General features: G+C 53.9%; 1 protein-coding gene across 3 annotated transcripts in view; it reads left to right on the top strand.

Annotated features, from left to right (window-relative positions):
- Window positions 1-1,426: 1,426 nt before the first annotated feature.
- The window catches only part of RASSF5 (Ras association domain family member 5), a 71,537-nt gene continuing 59,747 nt past the window's right edge, over window positions 1,427-13,216 (top strand). For 2 of the 3 annotated variants that reach the window (XM_082462050.1, XM_082462048.1), the window contains exon 1: window positions 1,427-1,975. In XM_082462050.1, the coding sequence (XP_082318176.1) occupies window positions 1,510-1,975 (466 nt within the window). In that variant the 5' untranslated portion in view covers window positions 1,427-1,509. The remainder of the gene's footprint in view (window positions 1,976-13,216) is intronic. The other variant, XM_082462049.1, reaches the window with a different exon arrangement.

Genomic DNA, 13,216 nt, shown 5'->3' with positions numbered 1-13,216 from the left:
ACCCATCTCTGGCCTGGGAAGAGCAGGGAGCAACTCAGGTCTAGAATTTAGGCTGCGTATTTCCAAAGTTGATTTGCTGGTGACTTCTTGCTAAATCAACCAAACTGAACCCCAAGTTTTGAGAGGACAGGCAGTGATCACTGAATCAGAGTGGTGGAACCGGAGAGGATGGGAAAAGCATCTACCTGTCTCCCCACTCCCAGACCAATTTACAGCTAAGGAAACTGTAGAAGCTAGAAAGGGTCCAGGGTCATACAGCAGGTCTGTGACGGGACACACAGGTTCAAAGATCCAGCAGTCCCCTTTCCCCATCTATGAGAGATGGTCAGGACGGGTTACGCAATGCGTGGGACCCAGTGCTAAAAGAAAATGCTGGCCTTTTGTTCAAAAATTATTAAGGCTTTCAAGGCGGTGACAGCAGAACATTAAACTCGAGAGGAGGGGGGAGGTTATGAAGCTTCCAGATCCAGGTTACCCTGGATCTGGAACTGATAGATGGGGATCTCTCTTTGGGCCCCACAGGTGAGCTGTCCATACCGGATACAAAATAGGGCTTTTGCGGTCGGGGGTGGTGATGGTGGTTGTATTTCCACATTAATGACTAGAACAGCTATGGGGAGAGGCGGGTTTGACTTAGGAAGAAAAGCTCTCCCAACCCAGGCGCGCTGGAGCGTTCTCACAATCTAGGACCCAGGACCACTATAACTCCAGTCTTCCGGGAAAGGACTATCCTACCCGACAGGGCTGCTGAGAGAGGGGAAATCCAACCAGAGTGAAAGTGGCGCGCGGACAGCCTTGCGCGTCGCGGAGGCGGCTTCTCGCCATCAGCGCGGCAAGCGTTCCCCGCCGCGCGTCCCTCCGCGCCAACGGGATTCTGAGCTGCTGCGGGCCCGCGAGCCGGAGCCGGGCATCCCCTACCCACACCTGGCTCTGCGCGCAAGGGGACGGTGGACGGCGGAGAGGGGAAGAGCAGGGGAACAAATCCCTCCGGTCGGCGTGAAAACCGGGAGGGTGGCGGGCGGACATTCAGCCGGTGGAAATCTCTCTAGACCCCATCCTCAGCTAGCTCCTAAAGCCTTCCCTCCGGCCCGATCCCTCCTCTGGGCGTGTTGGGGTGCGGGATGCGGGGGATCTGGTGTTGGGGGAAATGATGGGAGAGGGAAGGAGGCAGGGCTGAAGGCAGGTGACCCCCAACAGATGCCTCTTCTGAGTTGTCCTGTATAGAGCCTTTCCCATACGCAATCCTTCAGCTGCGCCAGCTTCCTGAAGACTCGCCTAAATCCACACTCGCTCAGACGCCCCCCGCCGCCACCCCTGCCACTTGGTCGGGTCGGTTGTTCCTTCGGGTCTTCCTTCCTGCCTCTCCGAAGTCTCCCCGCCCCCGCCCCGCCCTGCAGGCTGCGGTCCCTTTAAAGGCGCGCTGGTCTGGGGCCTCCCTTCTCTCGAGGCGGACTCGGGAGCAGCGCCGACGCCGGGAGCTGCTGCCGCCGCCGCAGCCGCTAGCCAGGCATGGCCATGGCGTCCCCGGCCATCGGGCAGCGCCCGTACCGGCTACTCTTGGATCCAGAACCGCCGCGCTATCTACAGAGCCTGAGCGGCCCCAAGCCGCCGCCGCCGCCACCGCCGCCCCCGGGCCGGTCCTCGCGCCGCTGCGCCTCCGCGCCCCTCTCCACTGCGCCCGGGGCGCACGAGGGACGCGGTGCCAGAAGGGCTGCCCGGGGGGACTTGGAGCCACAGCCTCGGGCTTCCCGACCCGCTCGCGCGCTCCGGCCTGGTCTGCAGCAGAGACTGCGGCGGCGGCCTGGAGCGCCCCGGCCCCGAGACGTGCGGAGCATCTTCGAGCAGCCGCAGGATCCCCGCGTCCCGGCGGAGCGAGGCGAGGGGCACTGCTTCACCGAACTGGAGCTGCGGAGCGGCTGGGGCTGGTGTGACCTGTGCGGACGAGAGGTGCTGCGTCAGGCGCTGCGCTGCGCTAGTGAGTGTGAGGGCAGGGTGGGGAGGGGCGCACGGGAAGACCGCAGTCCACGGGCGAGCAACTGCGAGGGGAGTGAGGCAGGCAGAGAGGGGGCACTGCCCTCTCTGGCTCCAGGGGAGACCTCGACTTTAACTGAGATAGGTAAGTCCTGGAGACGCTCTGCGCCTTAGTCCCCTGCCCGGTATCCTTTAGTGACTGCCTACTGCCCAGGTATGCTTATGCGGTCTTTAACAAATACCTCTTCCCCTGACAGGTGCACGCCTCGCTCCTCCCCAGACACATACGTACACACACAAACACACACACGTAGGTTGGGGTCGATACCTGAAGCTACCAGGTCATTGCCTAGTCTCCCATGCACCTTCTTGCTTTTGTTGTAGGTTCTTGTGAGTGGGTTGTAAGGCTGGTATTGAGGTGACCATTTGACCCGTGCTTATTAGGGTAATGGCAAAATGACTTATGTGTCTGCCTATGGTACAGGCCCATGGTACACGCCTGCCTGTGGTACACCCCTCCTCCAGGGCGACCTGTTGAGATAGGGAGGAGATCTGGTTAGGCTTTGGATGGAAATGGGCTATGAGGTTGAAAGAGCCTGAGGTGACCCTGGATCTGTGCCCTCTCCTGCCTTCCACCTCTGGCCCCTCAGACCTTTGGACTCTGCTCTGATGTTTGGCTGTGCCCTGCCTCCTCCTCCTCCTAGGTCACTGCACCAGTCACCATGCTCAATAATGACCCAACTACCTGCCCTGTCCCTTCCTCCCCAGAGTTCTCAGGTCCCTCCAGTCTCCTCCTGAGCCAGACTCTTCTCAAAGCCTGCCTAAAACACAGGGCATCCAGTGTATAGATTTTCTGAGCAAATTTGCAGTCTTCTTGAGGGTTTATTATTTTTCTCTTCCGACAGTTAGGTGTGTGTATTTCTTTAAAGATGTCCTCTTCCTACCCCCCACCCCATATTTGCTGTTACCATTTTTGGCAGAGGATATCCGTACCCATGTGTTTATGTGTTTATACAGATAGTTTAAATATCTGAAGCACAAAGCACAGACAATGGCACAACCTCTAGAAAGCATCCCTGGAAATGGCTTGTGGCTTGCATCTTTCAGCAAAGCCTCTTCCCGCATGACAACAGCCCCACATCTCCCACCCAGCTCCAGCATTGTACAGCAGCAATTACCTCCACATCAGGAAAACCCGACCTTGCCTCTCTCTGTGGTCCACAGCCAAGGCTGTGCAGTGTGCCTCCCACTGCAGCTGGCTTCGGGGAAGGAGAGCTCAGACTCTACGCCAGGGTCAAGTGGAAGAGGAAGATTGGAGGGGAAAGTGGGTGCTACTCCCTCCACCACCTGAGCTCAGTTCGGGTGCTAATTACAAAGGGAAGGGCAAAAGATATAGAGGTGTGTGACGTGTGTGGAAGGGCTGCTGTCACTTGGCAAATGTCCCTGACCTTCAGTAGAATCAAATGCAACTTTCCCACAGATGTGTTGGCAGCTTTTGCCCTCTCAAGGGTCCTGGGGTGCTTTACTGCATCCACCAACCCCGTCAACACAGGGAGAGGCAGTATCCTCGTTGTAATGGGTTTTAATGTGCCAGAATCCTGGGCAAGCCGCTTCATTGGAATTCTAGTTTGTATTAAGACATTGGGGGAATTCCCTGGCTGTCCAGTGGTCAGGACTCCGAGCTTCCACTGCAGGGGGAACGGGTTCGATTCCTGGTTGGGGAACTAAGATCCTGCATGACGCGCCACAAGGGAAAAAAAAAATTTTACAAACAAGAGCAAAAAAGACATTGGGGGACTATTTGGCCTATAGTTTTATGATTTGGGGGGGTGTTGTTGATAACGGTGTCCGTGGGTGTGTTTGTATGTGAATATGCGTGATTCTCCATGATTAAATGAATTTATGCCCACTTCACATTAGATAGTTTCTGGTGGCCGGAAGCACCAGGTGCACGGGCATGTCCTCTGACTTTGTGTGTGACTTGGTGGTCCCCGGCCAGGTGGGTTAATACCAACCAGGGATGTCTGAACACCAGAGAGGGAGCAGAGTTGGAATCAAGGGGCTATAGAGAGGAGCCTCTGTTTGTTGTTATTAATATTTAACTGTGGACCTGTGGCTGGATGGGAACAGTTGAGAAATGTTCTGATGGCTGGCAGGTAGAGACACAGCCCGCCAAACTCACCAATCATCTTTCTTTCAGTTGAAGTTCTAATTCCATGGTGGAGTTGGTTTGTTTTATCTTTGTTTCGAAAAGCAAGGGTCAAAAACATGACTTTTGAAAGGCAATACTCTGCAGTGCCTAAGCGAACGGCCTGGAACCAGAGACGTAGGTTTGAATCCTGACTCTGCGTCTTGGTCTGTGTGTGACCCTGGGCACCTCTGTGTTCTGCTTCCTTGTTTTAAAAAGTGGGGATGATCGGGAATTCCCTGGCAGGCCAGTGGTTAGGACTCTGCGCTTCCACTGCAGGGGAAATGGGTTCGATCCCTGGTCGGGGAACTAAGATCCCACAAGCCTAGCCTCGCTCTCCACCCCAAAAAAAAAAAATAATAATGGGGATGATAACATTACCTTCACGATCGTGTTAATGTGAGAATTAAATGAATTAATGTATGGCAAGGGCTTAGAACAGTGCCTGGCAGAAGGCAATATAAATGTTTAATGCAATATGAGTGTTATTATCCCCTCTCATCAAACAGCTGTAACAATTTGGGCTCCTGACACTTCTTTAGGATCACCTTTCCAAGCAGTGAGTACAGTTTTCCACCTCTGCTTGGTTGCTGAGCTGAGTGGGAAAGAAGGTGCCTTGAGCACCCCAGGCAGTGTGGGCACTAATCGTCCTCTCGCAATGCCGCTCCTGCCCGCTGGGGCTGACAGGCATCCTCACAGGGTGCCCGTGGCTTAGAGGTCACGAAGACCCAGGCGCCTTGTCTTTGTACCACTTGCCCCCAGCACAGCACAGTCTCAGTAAGTAGTGGTTGATGAGGGTGGTCGCCTGTTTTTACCATTAAATCTCCCTGCTCTTGGAAACAAGCAGAAGGGCAGCGGGTATATAAATGACATCTGTCTGAGCAGGAGGCTGACACTGGGTGGGAGCCGTGTTGGCAAAATGGGCTTTTAATAAGGGAAGCTTTTAGAAAACTGTCTTCCCACTGTCTGCCTGCCTTTTTAGTGAAAATCCCTCTAACTTAAGCTTACCGCTACTTCAAGGTCTGTAACTGAGCTCTGGTTAATGCTGGATTTGCGAACAGGAAAAGTTCAAAGTTAATATTCATTTCCAGGATTAAAGAAGTCATGTTTGTTAGATAGAGAAGGAAATCCAGTGGGGATTGGGAGGGGGAGAGAGAGGTAGATTGTATGAATTTGTGTGTGTGTGTGTGTGTGTGTGTGTGTCTTGGGATGGAGGCAGTTGCAGCAGTGAGAGCCCATTTCCAGCCTTCCAGGAGGGAACGGTCAATAGCAAACAACCCTTAAAACTCTCACAGGCTGCCCTTTGGCTTTGTTCTCAGGGAATGTCCCTTACAAGTTGTGGACCCTTTCTTCTGTAGAAGGCACATGGAGTTGACCTTTTACTTTTCATCACATTTTGGTGGGTATGTTAGCCATCCTGGATCAAGGAATGGTCTGGAAAATGGGGAAAGCTAAGTCCAACTCAACATTCAGGGCAGGATGCTTAGACATGCCTTGCATGTTGCTAGTGGAGTCAGTCGGCTCTTTCGAGGGTGCCGATCAGAGCTGTGAAGTGTTACGTGATTGGGATTATAGGGTGGAAGGGGGACCCGGGGGTTCATCATCCTGACCTTCCCCTCCTGTGATAGACTTGAATTATGGTGTGAGTATGAGGTGTTTGCCATGGAGCCTGCAGGGATGGGGACAGGGACCTTCTTGGTGAGCGAGGCTGGTATCTCACAGAGCCCCTTGTCCAGCCTTTCTAGCTCTGTCTCGTCGCTGCATCAATGGTTGAGCTTAACCCACCTCTCTGCACAGACTGGACCCACGCATGTGACAGCCACAGGCTCCTACAAACCCACGCCCTGTCATGGGTTCTTTGTAGGAGAGGTTACGGGGACACGGACATTGAGTCTCCCTGTGGCAGACCCGGGAACCTTGGGCACTTGGAAAGTGTTTTATTTGTCCAGGATACTAGGTAGCACTGAAGTATCTGACTTGAAGTATTTTCATTAATTCAGGCCCATGTTTGGCTTTGGAGGTTAGGAAAATTAAGCCCTGAAATGGATGTTTTCTTGTTAGAGATGGTGGAATCCCCGATCCCTCCCCTGCCCCTGGCTCTGATTGGGGTTTTTTTCTTGGGGAACGTCCTAGTGGAGTGGGTTGCGGGGGGACAAGGGAAGACAGAGAAAGGACCTGGAATGCTTTGGCAGAGGCCATTTGAGCTCCCCAAGCTGTTATTCTGTTTCCTCTCCTCCCTGCTTCCTGTATTTTCAAAAGATGAAAGTGAAAGGATTAAATGTGGGTTTAATTTTTTTTCCCCCTATTCATCAGAGCATGAAATTTTCTGATTATTCAGAAAATTACTTATTCGAGTAAGAGGGGCTCGAATCCCAGGTACAGTCAAAAATGATTAATGCCACTTGTCTGCCCGCCTAATTAGACTTGGTAATGAACGTGTGTGTTCTCCTGCTGATCCTGCAGAGTTATTAGGTGGAAGTAAATTGACATCTCCCCTCAGCACTGCGGGTTTGATCCAGTACCCTCTCTCTTTTCCCCAAGTTTACCAGTGAATTCAGCTGCTGCCAAGCCTGGCAGGTAGGCCCTGAGTGACAGGGAAAAGAGAGCCCCCAGCCCAGCCGAAGAGCCCTTCCTAGCTGGTGAGGTGACCCTCCTGCTTCAGGAAGCCGGCTTCTGCGTGGTGACAGGGGCCAAAGGCTCAGGAGAGCCGCTGAGGCTCAGGGCAGACCCAGCCTAGCTCTGAGAATGAGCATGGGAAGAATTCTTCACAGGTCCACGGTGCCTTTTCTCTGAGGAGCCCAAAGAGTTTGCACGCTCGTCCTCAGAAGAGATTCATGGGGTCAGAATGCAGGGAGGCTTCTGCCGAGGTCTCACGTGTAGAGAAGGAGTCGCCCGTCCGTCTGGCTAGGGGCAGGGGAAGGTTAGACCCTCATGTTGGGCAAATCCGACTGGCCTTGAAGATGGCCTCTGACCGAGATCTCGGGCTGTCAAGCCATTTCCCTCCTTTGGTCCGTGCCCAGCATCTCTGGGACAGAGGCAGTCCCCCGCTGGGCTGGCCGTGGGAGCATCCTGGGTCTTGCTTCCCAGGTGCTCTCCCACAGGGCCCTCGCTGGCTCCCGACATCCACCCCTCACCCCTCAGTCTCCCCGTGGAAGGAGCTGCTTGCTGCTCTTGCCCTGCCTGCTGGGGTGCTATTAAGGCTGATGAGGAAGCTGGAAACACATCTCTGGCCTGACCAGAGGCCCTTCCTGTTCGCATTCCTCTAACGACAAGGTGAGTATTCTTGGGCAGGTGAGTATTTGTGGGCGTGCAAAGCATGCAGACAGAACATTCCCCCTGCCGCCACCCCGGCTTCCAGCAGCACCAGCTCGTGTAGTCCTCTCACCCACCATGGGCTTGCAGATCTGCCGGTGCCCGTGGCAGGATGCTTTCTGACTCTCCAGAGGGCCTTGTCCCACTCTGCCACCCACTCCTCCCGCAGGCTCTGTTCGGCTCTCCCCTGGCTGGGTCGGGAAGTGGTGGAGGCAGCTGACCCTGGGAAGGCCAGCCCTGACTGGGGAGATAGCTATGCATTTAGTCACTTTCGGTTTTTTTCCAAGAGTTTTGGCAAGTTTCTCTACATCTTCAGGGCTGGATCTCGGGGCTAGGAGGAGAGCAGAGCCAGCTTTTAGGCTTTGGGGAACGAGCAAGGAGGCCGAGGTGATGATGTCAGGCAGGGCAGCAGGCTTGGTTCCCTGGCTGAAGTGGAATAGAATCGGTGCCAGGGAGGAGTCACAGGGAGTGCCACTCCAAGGTCAAGACTGTCTTGACTCAGACCTAGGGGGGTGATATTTGGGTGTTCTTTGAGGCACCCCAACACCATGCCGAGGAGACATGGGCAGAGCCTGATCGACCCCGAGAATTCTCCACCGTGTAGTGGTGGTGTTGGCCAAAGTGGCCAATAAGTTCATGCAGGGCCTGTTCTAGCCCGCCCGTGGTTCCTGGCATGGAGAACATTCTTGAGAGAGGCACCCATAAGGAAAGCTGTGACATTTGGTTCTTTTTTTTTTTTATATAAATTTATTTATTTTATTTATTTATATTTGGCTGTGTTGGGTCTTTGCTGCTGCACACGGGCTTTCTCTAGTTGCGGCGAGTGGGGGCTACTCTTCATTGCAGTGCGCGGGCTTCTCATTGCGGTGGCTTCTCATTGCGGAGCACGGGCTCTAGGCGTGCGGGCTTCAGTAGTTGTGGCACGCGGGCTCAGTAGTCGTGGCTCGTGGGCTCTACAGCGCAGGCTCGGTAGTTGTGGCACACGGGCTTAGTTGCTCCACGGCATGTGGGATCTTCCCGGCCCAGGGCTCGAACCCGTGTCCCCTGCATTGGCAGGCGGATTCTCAACCACTGTACCACTAGGGAAGTACGACATTTGGTTCTTTTTTGCCTTTTTGGAGAGGAAGGAGGAAGAGCAGCAGGGGTCTGTGCTGGCACAGTTGCCCTGTGCCCAGCCTGCTGGTGGACAGTACTCTGTCCTAGCTGAGGAGTCTGTGACCCCTGGTTGCTGTAGTGCTTCCCAGATTTTCTTCAGGATATTCCTACCCACCCCTATTGCCCTAGCCTCATTGAGGGCATCGGGGGAAAGAAAGCACGAGCGACACTGTGCTGAAGGTTGGTAAGAAGGGTGGTGTTGGAACGTTCAGTCAGTTCCTGTGTATCACTGGGCGGGCAGGCAGGTGACTGGGTATGTCCCTCACCTGTGACCACAGCGAGACGGGGTCATGTTTACCCTTCAGTGGAGGGCCTGCACGCCACCTTCTGCTCCTCCTCCCTGTTTCTTGAACAAACATTTCCAGGGCAGAGCAGATCTCACCCAGATGTCTGCAGTGGCTGTTGGCTAGGGCTGCTAGAACATGAAAATGTGGCTTACATGAACCTTTCCGAAATCAGACCAGAGGGTCACGAAAGTCAGCCTTGAAAGAAGAGCGATGTTCCTTGCCCATTTTGTTCTTTATCCTTTTATGTTTTGTTTCTACCGGATGCTGGATCTGGGAAAGAATTGTCGTGTTTGCTGAAGATACAAATTGGTGTTCTGTGAGCCCGCAAGGATGGAGATATTCATGTGGAACAAGAAATACTGAGAATGGCCAATAAGTTATGGGAACAGAGATGACTTTTATCTCAGAGATGACTTGGCTGTATCTAAAGTGCTTTCTTGCCTACTGGCTCTGCTGAGCCCTGCAGCGCCCTTGTGAGGCAGGCAGGGCTGGGTGGGTCATGGCCATCTCACAGATGAGGAGACCAAGCATTCAGGGAGTCAGTGACTTCTCTGCGATGACCTGCATCATTAGCAGCAAAATCAGCACCAGAACCCAACATAGCATTTTGCCCTGTGAGCTAATGCCATTGAATATGCAAGTTAGTGGAGTTTCCTCATTCATCTGCCTCCCTTCTGCCAAGAACGCTGAAATGTCCATAAAAAGAGGTACAGAAAAAGAGGAGGGTGAGCCAAGGGGCGGGTAAGCCGCGTGCAAGCTAGAGGATCAGTCAGGTCCTGGACAATTGAGAGCTGGCGGCACTTCAGCCTGTTTTCCATGTTTGGTTTTTAAATAGGTTTTCCGCATGTGTAAATCATGAGGTCTTGAAACAAAAGGTGAAGTTTTTCTTAAATCATAAGAGGAAAGAATCAAGTGTGTCTGTCCCCTCCCCACCCCACCCATCGGTATTAGGTGTGTGTAGGGGAGGTGGGCGTGGAAATGCAGGTTGAAGACCTTTTCCTGGAACTGAAAAGATCCTCCTTGTCAGGACCCAGGGTTCATGACACAGGACTCACCATGAACCAAAGAAAAATTAGGTTGTGTCTCAAAGGGGACAGCTACGGGGCAGAAGAGTTGGATCGGGACTGGAAAATAAACTGAGGTTTGCATGATGGCCCTCCGCCCTGTCCCCGGCAGTGGTGTGGCCGAGCGGGGGACAGCAAATCTGGGGAAAGCCCCCCACTGCCAACCCCAACCCTGTGTGCCTCCAGGTCAGGCTCACATTTGGGTACCGTCACTTACTTTTCTTGCTGACTTGGAGGAAGCTGTTTTTTCCATTCAAGTTGAATAGAAACTGAAGGTTTTGTGGTTTCTGTTGAAACAATTATGTCCTTTCTGCAACTGAGGAAAGTATTAAAAATCCAAAAAAGAACCTCAGAGATGCCTTACTATTCAAATGGAACAAAAGATTCCAGCTGTAACTTGAGAGTTTTTAGAAAAAGGGGTTGAGCATACCATCTGTAAATGTCTATTCTAGTGATGAGTGTTTTAAAAAGCAATCTGGAAGGACCTTTATATGAATAGGGTTTCAAGGTGAGAATATGTTGTAACCCCAGCACTTAAGATGATGAAGCCTGTTTCTTCAAGTTAGGTTCGCCTTGGCTGGACTCTCTTTTCAGCATGGAGGTCAGAGGGTCAGTGCTTAGATGTTGGGGCAGCAGGAGGTCACTGTGTTCCTCCTGAAATATCCCTACAGTAGAAAATCTATCCAGGTTTTCTAAAGGTCAGGAGTGAAGATTCTAGAACCTCCCAAAGCCCCATCTGGATTCTCAGCCAGTTCTTTCCTGCTGGCTTCCCCAATGGCTTAACCTGTCCACAAAATCATCTCTGTGATGAGGAAAAGGAGAAGTGAGATCAGTGTATCCTCCAGCCCAAGTGGGGCATTCAGGAGGGATTTTCCCCCATGACACATGACTCATGATTTAAAGTTTCCCAGCATGTGCGTGTCCTCCTCTCTGAGCATGGGAGTGGGAATGCCACCCTTGCCTGTGCTCAACCACGTGGGAGTACCTGGGCCCTCGTGAAGATCTCATGTCCCAGTGGGGCCAGGAATCTGGGCTCCCAGCTTCACATGGCGGCCCCGGTGTCATATCAGGACTTGGACTCACGAGCCTTGTCTATGCAGACTCCTGGATAAGCTAGACGATCACAAAACAGACCACTGGCAGCTCAGTCCCCCCCCACCAAGGAAGCATTTGGGAGAAAGAACCAGTGTCCCAGCCCGAGGAAGGGGGCATTTGGGGGCATCTCTCTATTAAATAGATGACTTGTAAACAGTGTGCTTTATTGTTACTGCACCAAGGACTGAGGGCCTCAGCAGGGAGGCGTGATCTAGCTGGGGCCTCCCGGCCAGAGATCCTGTGAGGGGGCAGGTGATAGGGGAGCCTATTTGGAAGGTCAGGTGCAGCTTGGGTTTGTTCTACCATTTTCTTCTCTCAGTGGCCTGAGGGCCTGGCCTCTGGGATGTGATGCCATTCAACATTCTCTGTGGCCTGGGGAGGAACCACAGCGCAAAATGGTGCAAGCAGGTTGGCAGCTGCACGAGGACCAGCAGGGCTCACATCTGAACTCGTGAGTGTTCACCTTCTGGACCCAGCACTAGGTGACCAGCCCCCAGAGGTGTCAATGCAGCTTCGTCGGTCCTCTGTGGTACCTTGCCTGTAGTTAAAGGACAGCACCCCTGCTTCCCCTGAAGCTGGCCCCCGCTGGCAGTGGGCAGGTGACTTTTGGAGTCTCTGGGCAGCGTGGGAGCAGGCTCCCCTCTTCAGCGGTTTTCCTGGAAGGCTTTGCTGCCTGTCTAGCGCCAATCGCCCGTCTCGGCCTGGGTGACAGGGCCTCTGGGAACTTCCCCACCAGGACTTGGTTGCTTCTGGGAGTCACTGTTTAGGGGACACCCTGTGAGCCCCATGTTAGGGCAAGAGAACAACCTTTCTGCCCTCTTCATGAGAGACGCTATTCTTCTCTTCTCTTTCTTCCTCCTACTCCTGTCGCCTCTTCTCTGCGCAGGTATCTGCTCTCAGATAAATGGTCTGACCCTCTTAAGGCAGCACCACTTCCTATGGGCCTGGGCAGCTGAAAGTTCTTCCCCCACCCTGGGCTTAGCATAGGAGGATGTGAATTAGTCCGGTTGTCCCTTGGGAGCCTGTACAGCTGGTAAAGCATTATTAATCCGACATCCCCAAAGAAATCCATTAACGAGTTCCTGGGCCAGGCACCAGCGTGAGGTAACGGATCGCTTCTATCGTCTGTTGAAACTTTGGAGACATTGATTTTCAGACTCACAGGCGCTCCTGAGAAGTGAGGCCCAGGGCAGGCTCTTTCTGCAGCCTGTTTGGTGGGGGCATGTTTATCTTATCAAGCTAAAAGCCCCAGGAATAGAAAGTTTTCCGTTGGGGGAGGTGGAGGGGATAGGACCTCAGCTGGGAAGAGAAGGCATCGGGCAGGCTGGGCTGGTGCCGGCCCGGGGTCCCCAGTGCCCGTGACTTCCTTCGGAGGAACAAGGAGGCTGGGCTGATTTGAGCAAAGCCTGGCTCACACGAGGCCCGGAGTCCTCCCGGGGCCAGTGATTCCCCGCTTCGTCACTCTGTCCCTGATGCCAGGCCTGGAGAGAAGCTATTGATATCCCGTAGCCCAGCGGGATGACCGAGGGCCGGGCTGAGAAGGCGGCCTCTACCTGCTTCGGAACGGTCACCTCACGGCTCCAGCGCCTCTTCCGCAGGCTCCCTAAGAGTCATTTGGGATCCGTAAAGCTCCAGGCCCTCCAGAGGTTCCACCCTGAGGCCCGGCTTCCTCGAGGTAGGTCTAAGTCACTCCAGCTGGGGGTGCTCCGGGGGGCTTGGGTTCGGAGGCCAGGCCTGCCTAGTGGCCTCTCCCACGGGCAAGGCAGTGCAGGAGCCCCCTGGCAGCCAGGTATTTAATGCTGAGCTCAGCACCGCTCCTTGGCCCCCCTGACTCCCCAGGCCCAAAGCTCAGGTGCTGCCACCCTGCCAGGTTCAGGTGGAACTTCAGAAGCCCGTGTTGGCTGTGGGCTTTAACAGCCTTTCCTTGACTGAGAATTAGGGCCGATCAGTCATCCTAATCTGGTCCCTGAGCAGGCAGAATATAGATGGGCATCTGGGGTGGCCACTCTTTTCCATTCTGCCCATCCTGTAGCTCCCAGGGGCATCACACCTTGCGAAGCTGCTGAGTCAGCCTTCCGAGGACCCCGGAGCAGTGAAGTTTCCTAGGCAAAGGCATCTCATCTGCATGGTTAGTGGAGGTGCCT

The sequence above is a fragment of the Balaenoptera physalus genome, assembly GCF_965194825.1.
Source record: "Balaenoptera physalus genome assembly, chromosome: 1".
Taxonomy (NCBI): Eukaryota; Metazoa; Chordata; class Mammalia; order Artiodactyla; family Balaenopteridae; genus Balaenoptera; species Balaenoptera physalus.
The sequence above is the reverse complement of the archived record's forward strand: the minus strand, read 5'-3'. Positions and strand labels throughout refer to the sequence as shown.